Source organism: Podarcis gaigeae, assembly GCF_964106915.1.
Source record: "Podarcis gaigeae genome assembly, chromosome: 12".
In the NCBI taxonomy this organism is placed as follows: domain Eukaryota; kingdom Metazoa; phylum Chordata; class Lepidosauria; order Squamata; family Lacertidae; genus Podarcis; species Podarcis gaigeae.
In genome coordinates this window covers 28210651-28223996 of record NC_139688.1, presented here as the reverse complement: position 1 = coordinate 28223996, position 13346 = coordinate 28210651, and the positions used below count along the sequence as shown (strand labels likewise).

The 13346-nt window shown below is 42.3% G+C and overlaps 1 protein-coding gene across 1 annotated transcript; it reads left to right on the top strand.

Annotated features, from left to right (window-relative positions):
* The first annotated feature begins 461 nt into the window (after nt 1-461).
* Nucleotides 462-13339, top strand: BET1 (Bet1 golgi vesicular membrane trafficking protein). Its single transcript, XM_083705446.1, has 4 exons — nt 462-683; nt 7041-7156; nt 8157-8213; nt 9032-13339. Exons 1-4 carry the CDS (start codon nt 665-667, stop codon nt 9185-9187), a joined length of 348 nt encoding a protein of 115 aa, XP_083561572.1. The 5' UTR covers nt 462-664; the 3' UTR covers nt 9188-13339.
* The last annotated feature ends 7 nt before the right edge of the window (nt 13340-13346 follow it).

Below are 13346 nucleotides of genomic sequence, written 5' to 3'. Positions count from 1 at the left end.
CCCCGGGGAGTAAGACCCCTTGAATTACTTCTGAGCAGGCATGGTTAGGCTTGCTCTGTAAGTCCCATCAAGTTCAACAGGTTTGCTCTCCCGGGATAAATGGATTACAGCCGTTGATGCCCATAAAGCGAGAAGGTGGAACGATGAGCAGGTAAATAGGAACCACTTTCACTTTCTTTTCTTTTCCTCGATGGCGTGCTTTTGGACTTTTTACTTTGCTTTTTGTCATTTTTAATTATTTAGGAATAGGCGAGAGCCCCCCACCCCATATCGCACCATCCACGCTTATTACTCGCCCGTGGAACTTAATTTCCCAGCGGAGGCATCCCCGGATTGGGTCTCCTGGAACTACATTACCCAGAAACCTCCAGGACCTGCCGCCTTTACGTCTTTGCCTCTTCCCATTCGCTCACGGTGACTACGTTACCCAGAGAACCTTGCGGGGGAAAAAAACCAACCAGAACTACATTACCCGGAACGCTTTGCGGTACTTAAGCGCTGTCGTGGCGTTTGTGGGGTGATCTGTGTCTGGCGAAAGAGTTTCGTAAAGCTCCCCCACTTTTGCCCGGCTGAGTGTCGGAAAAAGGCCGGCTTCGAGAGGGGCCCGCGGGTCGCAGGAGCGAGGCTTCACCGCGTCTCCTCCCCCGCCCCACGCAGAGCGAGGATGAGGAGGGCCGGGCTGGGTAAGTGGGGCGCAGTTGGGGAGCGGGGCCTAGGCGGCTTCTGAGGGAGAGAGGCCTGTTGCCATGGCCCCGGCTGGTTGCTAGGGATGAGCATCCCCTTCTCCAGAAGGGTCTTCAGGCTAACTCTTCCTTTTGCTGCGAGGGCAGTGTTTTCCTCGCGGGGGAAGGGCTTGGGGTGCAGGGGGGAGTTGGGGGCCCCTCAAAACCTGGCGTGGGGGGGGGACAGGTTCCCTCTCCCTATAAAGCGTCCCAGGCTCTTTGCTGATCCCAGCAGGGCTTACTCCCGAGTAAGTGTGCGTGCATGGAATGGGCAGCCTGGACGAGAGGAGACGTGTTGTAACTTACTCCTGACTTACTCCTTGGTGTTGTCTGCTCCCGTCGGGGCTTGAGCCTGTAAGCTCAGCATCTCTGCAGTTTTAATCAGAACCCGCTGCGTGTTTTTGCTTAGGCACCGGAGCCTTGTAAACTTGAGTGGTGGATCTCTAGGGTGCCACCTGTTTCCTGTGATTCATGTTGTGCTTTCATTGAATTACAGCTGTGATGGGAGAATTTGTACTTTAGTTTCACTTTTTGAACCGAGATTCGAGTTGACCGGTAGTGATAAGTAATCTAACGTTCTGTGAATGGGAAGTAACTGTCCCTACTTAGTGAAATTTAAATATAAATACCCCCCACCCCAGGATCAGAAGCTTCATGCCTCTGAATACCATTTGCTGGACTTCTCATGGGCATCTGGTTGGTTGCTATTAGTAATATGAGCAATAACACATATATTCTACCTTTACTTCAAGGAGCACAAGGTGGTCACATGGTTCTCCCCACCCTCCATTTTATCCTCACAACAACCTTGTGAAGTAGGTTAGACTGAGAGTCCATGACTGGTCCAGGGTCATCCAGTGAGCTTCACAGCTGACTGGCAATTTGAGTGTCCTAGTTTGACACTCTAATCATTCCATACTGGTTCCCAGGAGAAACAGGATACCGAATTAGACAGGCTTTTGCCAGTGTAGAACAGAATAGCATTTATTGCATTAGTACATAGACCACAGCAGAGGTTTTCCTTTGTAATCAATAAGAAAGTATGGAGAAGGATGCATTTGAACAAGGAGTTTTATTCAACTATTCTTTGGGTGGGTGAAGCCATATTTTGTACTGATCTTCCAATGCTATTTTCCCCAAAACTTTTTGGTGTGATTGTTTCCAACAACAGTTCTCTTTCTAGCCAGTGGGGTGAGATGCCATCCCACTTCTTTTGACACAGACTTAATAGTGTCTGCCTTGGCCATTCCTCTTCCTTTTCTTTCTTACATTGGGCACTGGTTTCAATATGAACTGGCAGTGTCCAAATCTTTGTCACAGAAATCCTTTCAACTAGTAGTTCCAATGCAGAAACGATAGTTTTTTGAGAGGTGCTCACTCTATATGTGTCATAGCTCAGTGGCAGAGCACACAAAATCCCAGATTCAGTCCCTGGCATCTCCAGGTAGAACTGGAAAAGACCTCTGTCTGAAACCCTGGAAGGCCACGGCCAATCACTGTACTGTAATTTACTGAACTAAAAAGACCAATGGACTGACTCTGGATAAGACCCCTTTCATTGTTTCCAGGTCTAGTAGCAGTACTATGAAAACAGCAGCATTTCCCATATGGATGCTCCACATGCAGCCTGGTCTTCATCAGGTTAATCATGTCCCACTGAGTGTTGTGAAATTTTCTCCCGAGCAGTGAGTTCTGTGAAACAAACTCCCACTCTTTGACCTGCGACCCTTTGTGATATTTTTCCGTTTATCAGCAGCTCTTTGGTGGGTGAATGCTAATTTTCATGGATAAGACAGAAAATACCATTTACTGTTACAATGGTAATGTCACGTAATGGGCAGTGAACCTGCCTAATTTGAACAGCAAACTAATGGATAGCTAGGGTATTCGGCAAACTCTTAGTCCCTGTAGAATAATTAGGGACTTACACAGAGTTGCCCACACAGTCATTTGGTTATAACGCATTCTGTACAATGAGGTGTTTTCTTCCCTCTCTTGTCTCCTCATGTCCCGCTGAGTGTTGTGAAATTTTCTCCCTAGCAGTGAGTTCTGTGAAAAAAACTCCCACTCTTTGACCTGCGAACCTTTGTGATATTTTCCATTTATCAGCAGCTCTTTGGTGGGTGAATGCTAATTTTCATGGATAAGACAGAAAATACCATTTACTGTTACAATGGTAATGTCAAGTAATGGGCAGTGAACCCGCCTAATTTGAACAGCAAACTAATGGATAGCTAGGGTATTCGGCAAACTCTTAGTCCCTGTGGAATAATTAAGGACTTGCAGAGTTGCCTGCACAGTAATTTGGTTATAACAAATTCTGCACAATGAGGTGTTTTCTTCACTCTCTTGTCTCCTCTTTACACCTTTCTTCCATATTTGGATTGATTTGTCAAAAAATTTTCTCTTTGCGGTGCAGAAACAATTTGTTTCAGGTGTGGGGAACCTGTGGCTCAGGGCCCAGTTGCAGCTCTCTAGACCTGTCTCTCCAGGTTACACCTCCTTGTTAACCACATCCCTCACCATCCCTACTTTGCACCTTCATTAAGTGTTTTGACTTGGTTGGAATGTATCTTTGAACTCTGATAATGCCTCTTGCTTGCCTGGAGGGGAGGAGAGATAGTGGTGTGTGTGAGGAAACCCGTCTACTGTACAAAGGTAAAATTTACCTTAGTTGCTCCACTCACCTTTGCCTCTAATCCTGCCTACCACTGATGTGTGATGTCAGAAGGTTGTCCAGAACAGATTTTAAGCCCTTAGGCCAATGAATTTGGTTCCCCATCCCTTATTTATTTATTATATCTGTATTCCACCTTGCCTCAAAGGAGCTCAAGAGACGAAGACTGGCCCATGGTCACCGAGTGAGCTCCATGACTGAGTGGGGATTTGAATCCTGGGCTCTCAGGTCCTAGTCCAGCATTCCCACATCTGGGCATCACAAAGTTAAACAGCTGTCTTCTTGGCTTACCAGCATGGTTCCTTGTTTGAGTGTAATGCTAAGCTAGGGATTCTGAGAGAACATTCCACATGCATCACAGCTGCGTAGACCCCTAACTGAGCCAGACCCCTTGTATTTAGGTAGAGGAAGGTAGAAGAACTCTGAGGAGGGTTTCTGCTCCCAGAATAGTCATATGGGAGAAGATGGTCCTTAAGCTACGCAGGTCCCAATCTGTTTCAGATGTGATCACCAGCACTTTGAAGTATGCCCAGAGATGGACTGGCAGTCTGTGCAGACCTGGCAAAATAAGATCCCTCTGGGCTGTCTCAGACTACCAGCAGCGTAACCCACTGAAGTTTCTGGCAACTCTTCAAAGGCAGCTCCCCATACAGCATATTGCAGTAGTCTAATAAACATGTTATCAGGACATGGATAACTGTGGCCAGGCTGTCTGTCCAGGAGCAGTTGCAACTAGCTTCCACTGACTGTGCAAGGTCTATCAGGACCACCAGGCTACAAACTTGCTCCATGTGAAGAGTGCAGCCTCGTCAAGAGCAGGTTCAATCTCACCTCCATTCTCAAATGATCCACCCATGGATGAAAACTGAGGAATCTTACCTATTTATTAGCCCTCATCCAGTCCATTACAGTTTCCAAGCACTGATTCAGCACTTCCACTGCCTCACCTGACTGATGAGAAAGATAAGTCGAGCTGAGTTTCATCAGTGTACTGATGACCTCATTCCAAATCTCATTGAGTTCTCCAAGGAACAAAGGAGGGGGTGGTTTTTCTCCTCTTTGCTAGACTGTCTTATGAGGCATTAGTAGCACCTCACTGATATTGCTGCTTTTTTAATCACACAGAACTCAGGTGTGAGGATATTTTCTTTCCTTTCATGTTCTTTTCTCTTGGGATCTTTGTGGTAGGAGTGTGGGGCAGGGACACTTGCTTCTGGTGATCAGGTGTGTGGATGTTTGAATATTGCAATTGTGAAATTGCTAAGTGTGTAATAGAAGTGTCATCAGTGGATTCAAGAAACATTCTTGTGGGAGAGATGCAGTTTTGAGTCATTGTCTGAAAGTGACAGCTGAGATTCTAGAAGAATCTGATTGTGGTTTGTATGTTGCGTCAGTCATAAAACAGAAAACATCTGGGTTAAGACATCCCTAGGGTGTGATACGTAACTGAACTTTGACTGATTAAGTAATTATTTGATATGCAGCTTCCTAAGAAAAGTCAGTGAGCTGGTCTACAAGTTACATAATGAGTATCTCTGATATCTTTCGTTCTAGCCACTTGTAAATATTGTTCCAGCTAAACTCTGTGCATGGAAATCTCACAGGAAAATTAATAAAGGTAAAGGTAAAGGTACCCCTGCCCATACGGGCCAGTCTTGTCAGACTCTAGGGTTGTGCGCTCATCTCACTCTATAGGCCGGGAGCCAGCGCTGTCCGCAGACACTTCTGGGTCACGTGGCCAGCGTGACAAGCTGCATCTGGCGAGCCAGCGCAGCACACGGAACGCCGTTTACCTTCCCGCTGGTAAGCGGTCCCTATTTATCTACTTGCACCCAGGGGTGCTTTCGAACTGCTAGGTTGGCAGACGCTGGGACCGAACGACGGGAGCTCACCCCGCCGCGGGGAAATAAAACAAAACTCATTATTTCACTTTTGTTATTGGGAGTCAAATAGTCTTCCAGGCCATAAAGTTTTCAGTAAACTGGCAGAGTGTAAAGCATCTGTAATGAATTTTGGCACTCCCACTTGGAGTGGGATAGGCTTACAGGCTTATTAACTTTGCAATTATAAACTTTGCAATTCTAAACATTGGATTTTGTATTTAATTATTGTTCTGACTGATTTGTTTGTTTGATTTTATGTGGGAAGAATAATGCAGATCAACCAAAAGGAACATTTGAGCTAAGGATCATGTTGGCAACAAAATGCAGTCTTCTGCAATGTTTACATTAGATGGAGTGATATAACACTTGCAGTTACATCACTTGTGGTCTTTGTTGCACAGTCATTGCTCTTTAATGCAGAAAAAAAGTCAAACGTACTTGCTATCTTTTTGCCTGACAGTTTTGTCTTTTTGTGGTGTCTCTGTTTTCGGAAAAGACAGAATCTCATTAACCAGTCTGTTGAAAGTTGTGGTAATGTTCGCTTCCAAAAGTCTCCTTAAAGTGGTGGACTACAGCACTGATTAAAACTGGAAATAAATTAAGGCCAGTTAAAATTGCCAATAATTATTCTAAACAGTACTTGTTGTATTTTCAGTTTATTTGGCTACACCATGTATTTTCTTTCAGATGTGCACATAACAGCTTGTGTGTTGACTAGGGCAGCTTGTACTTTCATTGTGTTGAAAAGGCATTCCTTGCTCATTCTAGTCTGGTGACTCCTATGACTTGCATGTCCGGAGACTTGAATGTATGCAGCAGAGCTTCCAATTTTGTTTCTAAGTAGCTCTGCCATCCCATATTGCAGGCACTGAAGAGAATTACAAACAGTACTTCCTTAAATCGTGAAGGCTGGGGTGAGGAACCTGGGGCCAACAATACATTGTTGGACTTCAGTTCCCAGCACCCAGCCAGCATGGCCAGTGGTCAAGAATGATGGGAGTTGCAGTCCAGCAAGAGATGCCACTAATGGCCTTGTTTTTGCATTTGTGTGACACAGCATGAAGCAACTGCTCTCTCTCTCTCTCTCTCTCTCTCTCTCTCTCTGTGTGTGTGTGTGTGTGTGTGTGTGTGCATGTATGAAATATTTACAGCATGGATTTGGGGTTATTTTTAACACTTAAAATCTGTGCTGTAAAAATGGATATTGTTGCATGTATCTCTGGCTGTATCCATGGTTGTCCACTAATTGTTGTAGTGTAGTAAATTATCTTCTGAGCCATCTGGTAGCATTTGAATGTACATGAGGAATTCATTCAGATATGAGTCTCTGTTCAAGTATAATCAAGATGGTGCAACAGGAGATGATCCAGCAAGGCATTAGCATTTTGGAAGGTGAAAGAAAGAACAGTGATGGACCTGGATATTTGTCAGGATGAAAGCTGTGGGAATGGGAGGTGGTTTTGGACTGTTCAGTCATTTTTGAATGATATATACACTTCTGGATCCAATGGTTCCTTTGGTTTGGAATTGTATGTGAAAAAGTTTTGTGGGGAGATATTTGGTGAAGTAGGTACATTTGTTTGTGTTCCCTTCATCTCCTTTCTTCATACACTTTGGGTCTTCATCTTGTGTAATACCAGTGCCTGCCTCAATCTCTTTAGACAGGTGTAATAAAAGGAAATTGCTCTTCCCCTCTAGAAATCCTGTTTGTTTTGTTTTTTGTTCAATTTCTGGGGTCTAAACTGATGTCCTTCTCAGGTGAAGGAGCTGCTGGCGGCAATTATGGCTACAGCAACAGTGGGTACAGTGTATTTGAGGAAGAAAATGAGAAGTTAACGGAAAGTTTGCGTTCAAAAGTCACTACCATAAAATCAGTAAGTATATTATTATAGAAGCATTAAAAGTGATGGTAGTACATAATGCTTGCTCAATCAGGGTAATAGCAATAGTGTCGCAAAAACTGAGACAGCTTAATTGAATTTGGGCAAAATATTGCCCATCAGAAGGCCTAGTGGACTCATTCGTGGAACAAATTTTCTGCCTAATTGGATTTGAGCTCCTGCTGACCTTTCTGGCTAATCAAGATATTAGTTACAGGTTGGGAAAGCAGAGGCTCTGCTTATTTGGCACACCGTGACTAAGGGTTGCACTCCCAAAGGACTTATAAGTCAGCAAGGTCAGTTAACCGACCTACTAATAAACCATCAGGCTAAATTATTCCTATTCCAATGGAATAAACATAGCTAAATGGGCTGTGTCAAAGCAAGACGATCTCACCCCCATCAGCCTATGTTATTTGAACCACAGTGTGTCATGTGAGAGCAAGGGTGCTGCAGATAAAGTACAGTAAATCTGATTTTATTGGGCATTGTACACTGAAGGGAAGGTAACTGTGCTCTACTGCAGGCTTCCCCAACCTGGTGCCCTCCATATGTTGTTGGACTACCACACCCATCAGGGAACCAGGCTGTAGAAGGCTGCACTATAGCACATCTCTTATAGCATAAATATGGAGGTGATTTAAAATACTCAAGTAGAATGAAAACAAAAACTGGGGTATGTTAAATAACTTGAAGCATCTCATATCAAGAAATAAAGACATTTGAACAAAAGATTTGTAACATGACACTACAAAATGTCAATACTTGGCTTTAGTTGCTGTTAGTTTGAGAGAAGTTTTATATAGTATCTGAAAACCATAGACTAGAATTTACTATTATCTTTTAGAATATTTTTAGAGTTGCCTGTATCTTGGATCTTTAAGATGATTCCAGAAAGCATATTAGCTACGTTTGATGTTTCCCAAAGAAACTTAGTTTTGCATGATGTAATCCAGTTAGCAGTATGGGATCACAGTCTTCTTTTTCCTCATAGCTTTCCATTGAAATTGGATCAGAAGTTAAACAGCAAAATAAAATGCTAGCTGAAATGGTATGTATATGATTAAAGTATTCAGTTCCTTTAGATGAATTTAGAATTTGTTTAACTCTCCGACTGATAAATTTAGTTGCACATTCTTTTCTGAAATGTGTCAGTATATAATTTGTTGGGTTTTAATTTTTTTTATAAATCTGTAATTTTGAATTCTAGTAATAGATGTGCTTTTATTTCCAGGAAAAAAAATTCTAGGTATCAATTTTTCAAACATTTTCATATGTTTACTTAAATTATTTTGAGATTTCTCTCTAGAATTTGCATCAACATCAAAATATGCCTATAAATTTTGTGGTGTGCCTGGCCATAGTTTTCTTAATTAAAAAAGAAAAAGTGCTCTTTTCTGGTCAGAACTACACATGCAGAATCTGGCTTTCCCCACCTGCATGGTGAACCATGTTGTCAATTGGTGCCCTTCCCTTTCCAATTTCATAGGTGAAGCTGAGCTTGGGGAACCCTTTCTAAAAAAGTAAAAAATTAATTGTTCATATGTTTGGGAGGAAGAGCTAGAGTCAGACTCCCTCTCCCCCTTAAACAGATGATTGGAAGGAGTTTAACTTTGGAAAGTGGCTCTGCACGCAGAGTCTCTAAAAGTCCCTTTGCACACATGCTGCTTTGGATCATGGCAAAGCTGTTTATTTCTCACATTTATATTCCACCTCTCCTCTAAGGAGCTCAAGACAGTTTGCATGGTTGTATTTCTGCCCCCACCCCCAAATTCTCACAGCAACCCTGAGGTGCCATTCTTTGCAAGTTTAGTGTTGCAAATTAAAATTGTATAAAGCACAGACTAATTTCCTCCTTTGTTACTACAGGACAATGAATTTGATACAACCAGTGGATTTCTTGGTGCCACGATGGGTAGACTGAAAACACTCTCCAGAGGAAGCCAAACAAAACTCTTATGCTACATGATGCTGTTCTCACTGTTCGTTTTTTTTGTAATTTACTGGATTATTAAATTGAGGTGATGCATATTCTCCAATACGAGATGATTTGCGCCACGTCAAGATCCTAGAAAGGTATCTGTGAAAAATCAACTATTTTTTGTAAACTGCATTAAGTATTAATGCGTGTGGTTTCTCAATGATTATCAGGCCAAAACTACTTCTATTTTTAAAACCCTTATTTTGTAGGGTTCTTAAATTGAATTCTGCTCAAGGCTGAACACTTTGTAGAGCCCCTACCCCAAAAAGAGAAAGTTACATTGTGGAGTGAAGTGTATATATTAAGAATGACATGAAAAGGATTTTTTAAAAAAATGTCTAAAAGCACCAGTTCTACTTTCCAAATACCACTAACAATAAAATGAATGAATTGCATTTGACAATGCTGTAAAGTTATACTCAGTTGGTTTTTTTTTTTTAATGAAGTACATGATCGTGGAAAAGCAAAGTGCCGTTAAGCCTCGTTGTTTCAATGGGAAAGGTCAGCATGTGCTTAACTTTGGCTGGATTGTGTCCACGGCAGTTTGTTCATTCCTGCAGTTAGAATTTACATTAACCAGAACTGTTAAAAAGAATGGCTGAGGTGTGGATCTGCTAATTTTCTCAGTTTCTTAAGCTGCCTTGTGACTGTGCTTTTTTGTGGTCTTAGGGTTTCAACAAAATAGCAAAGTGGTCCAACCCACATAGAGTGAGTGGGAAAGTGGGCTTCTGTGTCTGGAAATTCTATGGTTCTTGTGTCCTGTTCATAGAATCATGGAGCTGAGAGGTCCTTCCAGTGTAATCCTCTTCTACAGCATCCCTCATAGGTTGGCACCCTGCTCCTACCTAAAAGCCTCCAGTGAAGGAAAGGCTACCACCTTCTGAGGTAGCCTGTTCCATTGTCAATCAGCTTGTATCACCAGGAAGTTTTTCCTGCTTAGCCTAAATCCTTTTGGGGGGGGGTTGTTCTAATCCACTAGTTTTAATTCTGGACCAACAGAGACTAGATTTGCTCCATTATCTTTGTGACAACTCTTCAGATATTTGAAAATAGCTATCGTAACGTATCTTGCTTGTCTCTTCTCCAGGGTAAGCTTCAACCTAACTTTCCACTTAGCACCTGGGCTCCTAGTCCCTTACAAACACACACACACACACACACACACACACACACACACACACACCTTCATTGCCTTCCTTGGAATACATTCTGGTTCATCAGGATCCTTTGTGAATGGCAGTGCCCAGAACTGGACCCAGTACTCTGGATAAGGCCTGACCAAAGCAAAGTAGTATCAATACTTCTTGCAATCTGGATACAATCCTTCAAGACAACCTGAAATAACAGTTGCCTTTTTAATTGCCTCACACTGCCAACTCATGTTTATTTCTTTTAACGTGTTGAAACCAGTCCAGAGTGCACATCTGGCTAATTCCGCTTTCTCTTTCATCTGTGTCATGAATCTCAACATAGCATCGCCTCTTCTCCCAAGCTCCCACTGCTTCCATCTCCTCAACCAATTCTTCCTTATTGGTGAGACTTGGGTCTAGGGTAGCTGGTTCTCCTTGCCTTTTCTTTCATCTACTAAAAGATGAAATTGTCAGCAAGACGGGAATTTCTTAGACCTTTCATTCTTAGCAGAGCTTAGGAGTGGCTCCCCCTGGAGGGATGAGCCACAGCAGCACTGCTTCCACTTACTGGGAGGAGTAAGGCAATGTTGAGGATGGCACCATTTGGTGCACTGGTGCAGCCAATCCAGCACTCAGCTGCCTTTACCTCCTAGTAAGTGACAGTGACGCTGCAGCCGGGAGGCTGTTGCTGCAGCTCTGCCCATTGGGTGAGGTGCTCTTGGCAGAGTTCGACTTGCAACAAATATTCAGTTGTTTTATGTCTCCTATTACTATGTCTCTCCTCTTTGAAAGCTGCCTAATCTGATCTAGGAGACCATCCAAATCTTTGCCAGCATTAGCAGTTCCTGCAGTTGGTTCCAATAGGCTTATAGTTCTGTGTCCCTCTCTGGGTTAGGCAAAATGGTTGCAAATCAAAATAATGCTACATTATTTATGTTTTCATTAGTTAAACCTTGATAGCTTACTACATAGACTTACTGATTAATATAACAGCAAAAGCTCCTTACACTTTCCTGGGTGTCAGTCTCATTGAACTTTTTTGGATTTACTTCTGAGTTGATATGCATAGGACTGCATTATAAATTGCTAGCTGTGGTATAGATAGCCTCATTTGCTTTTTTCTGGCAGATTAAACTATTTTCTAATGCTGTAGTCTTCAGCCTTTTAAGATCTGGGCCCCACCTTTAACTTGATGCACATCAGAACCATTTTCTTATTAAGGTATATTTACATGGTGCCAGGGCTGCTGTTGCAATCCACCTTGGATTAGGCCCAACCCACGAGTATGAAGAGCAGTATACTAGACCAGGAAGATCTGATCAAAAGTTATGACTTAGCCAGGTTGTTGAAATATTGTATAAGCATATTTGTAAGCTTCAGGGGGGGGGGGGAAACAGAGCACAAAAATATTTGGAGCTGCTGTGATGGCTACATTCTTTCTGAGAAGTAATGCCAAATTGATTAATTCAGTACAAAATACTTCCTGAATATGGAAATTCCCTACTTCGTCAGCCAGTTTCCTGGGACAGCTGCAGTACAAGAGTGAGGCTGCAGCAGTGAAGTAGTTTTCCAGCTGATTACATGGTCTCACAGTAGCCAGATTTGTGGGAGCTCTTTAGGAGATATGGGGCTGCCATTTCTGCAGAAGTTAAGAGGGGCTCATCTTAACACAGTTCCACTATTTTGGGAAATGGTAAAAGAGCATGTAGTCTTGGAAATTAACTTTGATGATAACCCATCTATCTAGAACCTCAGCCAATCTAATCTGCCTTTATGAAATGACCTGGAGCAATGTATTGTGGTATTGTATTCGCGAGAGGTGAATGATGAATTTTTAAAAAATAAATAAATCTCTAGATTGCAGAAATAGTCGAGTGTATACATTGAGGGATCTTGTGATGGCCAACTCAGTTGTACTGCATCTGTTTTTTGATAAGATTGGTCCCATAATCCCATTAACAAGGGTTGAGGAGACGGTTCAGGTCATGAAGATTTGCCATTCCACCAGCTTTATAAATACATGGCACCAGGGGTTTTTTTCAGGGGGTAGTCAAGGGTATGCAGTACTGGCACATCTTTTTTTGTTGTTAAAACATGCGGCACTTACTGTAACAACTTCATGGTGGGCACTGTGGAAAAGAGCACTGCAAGGCACCATATTGGCAGGAGCAAGGATATATTGACGCGTTCATGTGCTTTAGAACTCCTTCTGCAGATAACTTTCAATATTTGTATTTTTTTTAAATACTCAAATGAAATGTGTCATGAGTTATAGTTATTGTTATAAATTTAAAAATGGCTGCAATTTACGGAAAAGAGCACTTCCATTGTTGTAATTCTTAGAAATGGTGGGGGAAATCCTATCCAAAATTCATATATCCACAGTGACTCTGCTGAAGTAGGTTAGTGACTGGCCCAAGTTTACCTAGTGAGCTTTGTGTCTGGGTGAATTTGAAGCTTCCCAATCTAAGTCAGGTAACTCGACAGCTAGAAGAAAGGGAGAGCACAGTTTACCAGCCCAAAGGCCTTTGGGGCAACAGTGCCTACAGCTTTCTGGGTAGAACATCATAGTCAGAGGGAGACCAACTCAGATCCCATTCAGAAGCTTGTGAAGAAGCAACTGCTGCAATGCTCTTTTCCTCTTCCCCTCACCAATCCCTCTGTTACATTGTGATCCTGTGGGCAGAGAAGGTCTAATTTTTTAATATCTGTATGGCACTTAGAAGATGTTAAAAATCACCCAAGTGCTTAATATTAAACGATGCTGGCTTAAAACCCACTTCAAAAAAAATGTGGGTGGCTGGGGTTGGGGTTGGAGAAAGCCACCTGGGGAAGAAAAAACATACATAAATCTAGAATTTGACACTCATGTTGAACTGTTTGTTAAATATTTTTTAAAATCCTAGAACTGCTGCCTCACCTACAGTTTATAAGAACAGAAAATTTGATCTTACTCTTTCTTCCAACGTTGTTATTTCATCACTAATTTTTTTTAATGAATGAATGAATTGATGCATCGTTCTTGTTTTGCAATAATAAAACTCAATAAATATATTTTTAAAAACAGTTCTGT

Bases quoted from the DNA above. Each gene is read 5' to 3' on its own strand.
- BET1 (XM_083705446.1), top strand. The intron at 7,157-8,156 runs GTAAGTATATTA...TTTTCCTCATAG, and splicing joins AAGTCACTACCATAAAATCA to CTTTCCATTGAAATTGGATC. The intron at 8,214-9,031 runs GTATGTATATGA...TTGTTACTACAG, and splicing joins ATAAAATGCTAGCTGAAATG to GACAATGAATTTGATACAAC.